The sequence below is a fragment of the Cryptomeria japonica genome, chromosome 4 (genome assembly GCF_030272615.1).
Source record: "Cryptomeria japonica chromosome 4, Sugi_1.0, whole genome shotgun sequence".
In the NCBI taxonomy this organism is placed as follows: Eukaryota; Viridiplantae; Streptophyta; class Pinopsida; order Cupressales; family Cupressaceae; genus Cryptomeria; species Cryptomeria japonica.
In genome coordinates this window covers 88,395,872-88,397,856 of record NC_081408.1, presented here as the reverse complement: position 1 = coordinate 88,397,856, position 1,985 = coordinate 88,395,872, and the positions used below count along the sequence as shown (strand labels likewise).

The window sequence follows — 1,985 nt, the reverse complement described above, 5'->3', positions numbered from 1 at the left end:
TGCGTGGGAAGATGAAACAACGATAAATGCCAAAATGAAAGTTGATTCCCACTCAATAGCGGTAAATGCGTAAATGAAACTGAGTTGGCAATATACGATTGTGGAACACTTTTAATTACTTCACGCTGCACGCCTCGGCTTTGAGCTGCTTTTCTTTATTTGTTTAAACTGCTATAAATATTTAGGGTCCCAGTGATTTCTCAATGCCCTAATCTCTCTCACATATTTTTTCACGCGTTAGGGTTTGAGCATACTGCGTTTCGCTATGGTTCGCAAAAGAAGTCGACTAACCCTAGACGACTTGCCAGATTGCATTCTGCCCCTCATTCTCAGTAAAATTCCTTTCAAACAAGCAGTTCATTGTTCACTTGTCTCAAAAGGATGGAAATTTTGCTGGACATTTGCAAAAAATCTAAAATTTCCAGAGGATTTCTTTTCTTCATCGCGTAGCCCTACTGAAATCCAAAATATAATAGATCTTATTTTTGAGCTTCATTCTGGTCCGCTTGAAGTTTTCGAGTTTAACAATGTTCGATTCTGCTGTTCAAGTGACAAGATTTCTGATTGGATTCATCGCGCTGCTCTCAAAGGTGTGCAAGAGATTAAGATTGTAGAGAAGGTTTCAGAAATTTATGAAGTTCCGACAGCCATATTTTTATGTCAAAATCTCAGATCTTTGGCTTTGAAGAATTTTCTGCTGACAAATCTTCCAGACGGTTTTGGTGGCTTGGCCGACCTGACAACATTGGATCTTTGTAATGTTGATCTGAATGACAAGATCGTTGAGCTCATGTTGGAATTATGTCCAGGTTTGGAAACCTTAATCCTTAGTAACTGCAATGGACTTGAAAGATTAAAGATATGTTCAAAGAGTCTCATTGCTCTGTCTATCTCCTCTAAAATCAAAGCAATAACAGCAAGTTGTCCGCGATTAACAAGCCTTACAATATTGCTTGATAACACCGAGACGAAATTGGATTTGCCAGCATGTTTAAGCCTTTGTACAAATGCAGGACTTGAATCATTTACAGCTCTAAGAACTCTTAGAAGAATTACCTTTTTGAACGGCTTATTTTGGCGCGATGTAAAGATTCTCAAAGAATTTCCAGACTTGGAACAAATGTGTGTACACAAGGGTCAATGCTCGGATGTAAGTTCTAATGGATTATTTTATATCAAATTTAGTATATCTAATTTTCCAAATAAAAGCGTGAGTGTGACAAACTGACAACCGCTTCCAGTGTAGCATTTCTAGTCAAGGCATTAAGAATACTCTACTATTCTCCATTTACGACTTTTCTGTACTTTTCGTCCATTATTTGTTAGGGTTATAATACTCCATTTGAATCTTTAATTAGAATTGTATTGTCTTGTATTTATATTTACTAATTCTGACTCAATCTCTCAAAAGTATTGATATTCTTTCTTTGATCTCATGGTGCAATGCAGACAGACTTCTTTCAGCGTGATGATGATGCAATTTTACCGCTGGAGAATCTAAAGTGGGTTCACCTGAACATAACCTACTTTCATCACCCTGTGCCTCTACTTTCCTGTCTTTTTCGAATAGCTCCGGCTTTGAAAACATTATTAATTTCCCGAAAGAAAGGATTCAATGGCGTTAGTGCTGAGGAATTTATCAATCTGGCTTGGAATCTTCAGCGACCATCTACAGAAACCAAAGTTTTCTTATCACGGTGTACTGCAAGGGAAAAGATATGCGTCGACTGCGATCTTGTGAATTTCATCTGAGTGAGACGGAATCTTGCGGTGAAGAGGAACATAGGGTTTATCTGGGAGCTCGACGGAGAGTTTAGTTAGGGTTTGTGCTTAACTTTTTTGGGGTTAATTTACAGCTGGAAGGAAATACATTGAAGTTTTTTTGTTTTGATGTTACAGTTGGAAGGATGAATGGTGTTATTATACATAAATATTTATTTTGTACGTGGAGAGGATGACTAATTTTAAAGTTATTTCTGGAATGC

General features: G+C 37.4%; 1 protein-coding gene across 1 annotated transcript; it reads left to right on the top strand.

The window, feature by feature from the left end:
* Positions 1-265: 265 nt before the first annotated feature.
* On the top strand, positions 266-1,752 carry LOC131032908 (F-box/FBD/LRR-repeat protein At1g13570-like). Its single transcript, XM_057964009.1, has 2 exons — positions 266-1,150; positions 1,450-1,752. The coding sequence occupies exons 1-2, from the start codon at positions 266-268 to the stop codon at positions 1,750-1,752; spliced, it is 1,188 nt and encodes a 395-aa protein (XP_057819992.1).
* The last annotated feature ends 233 nt before the right edge of the window (positions 1,753-1,985 follow it).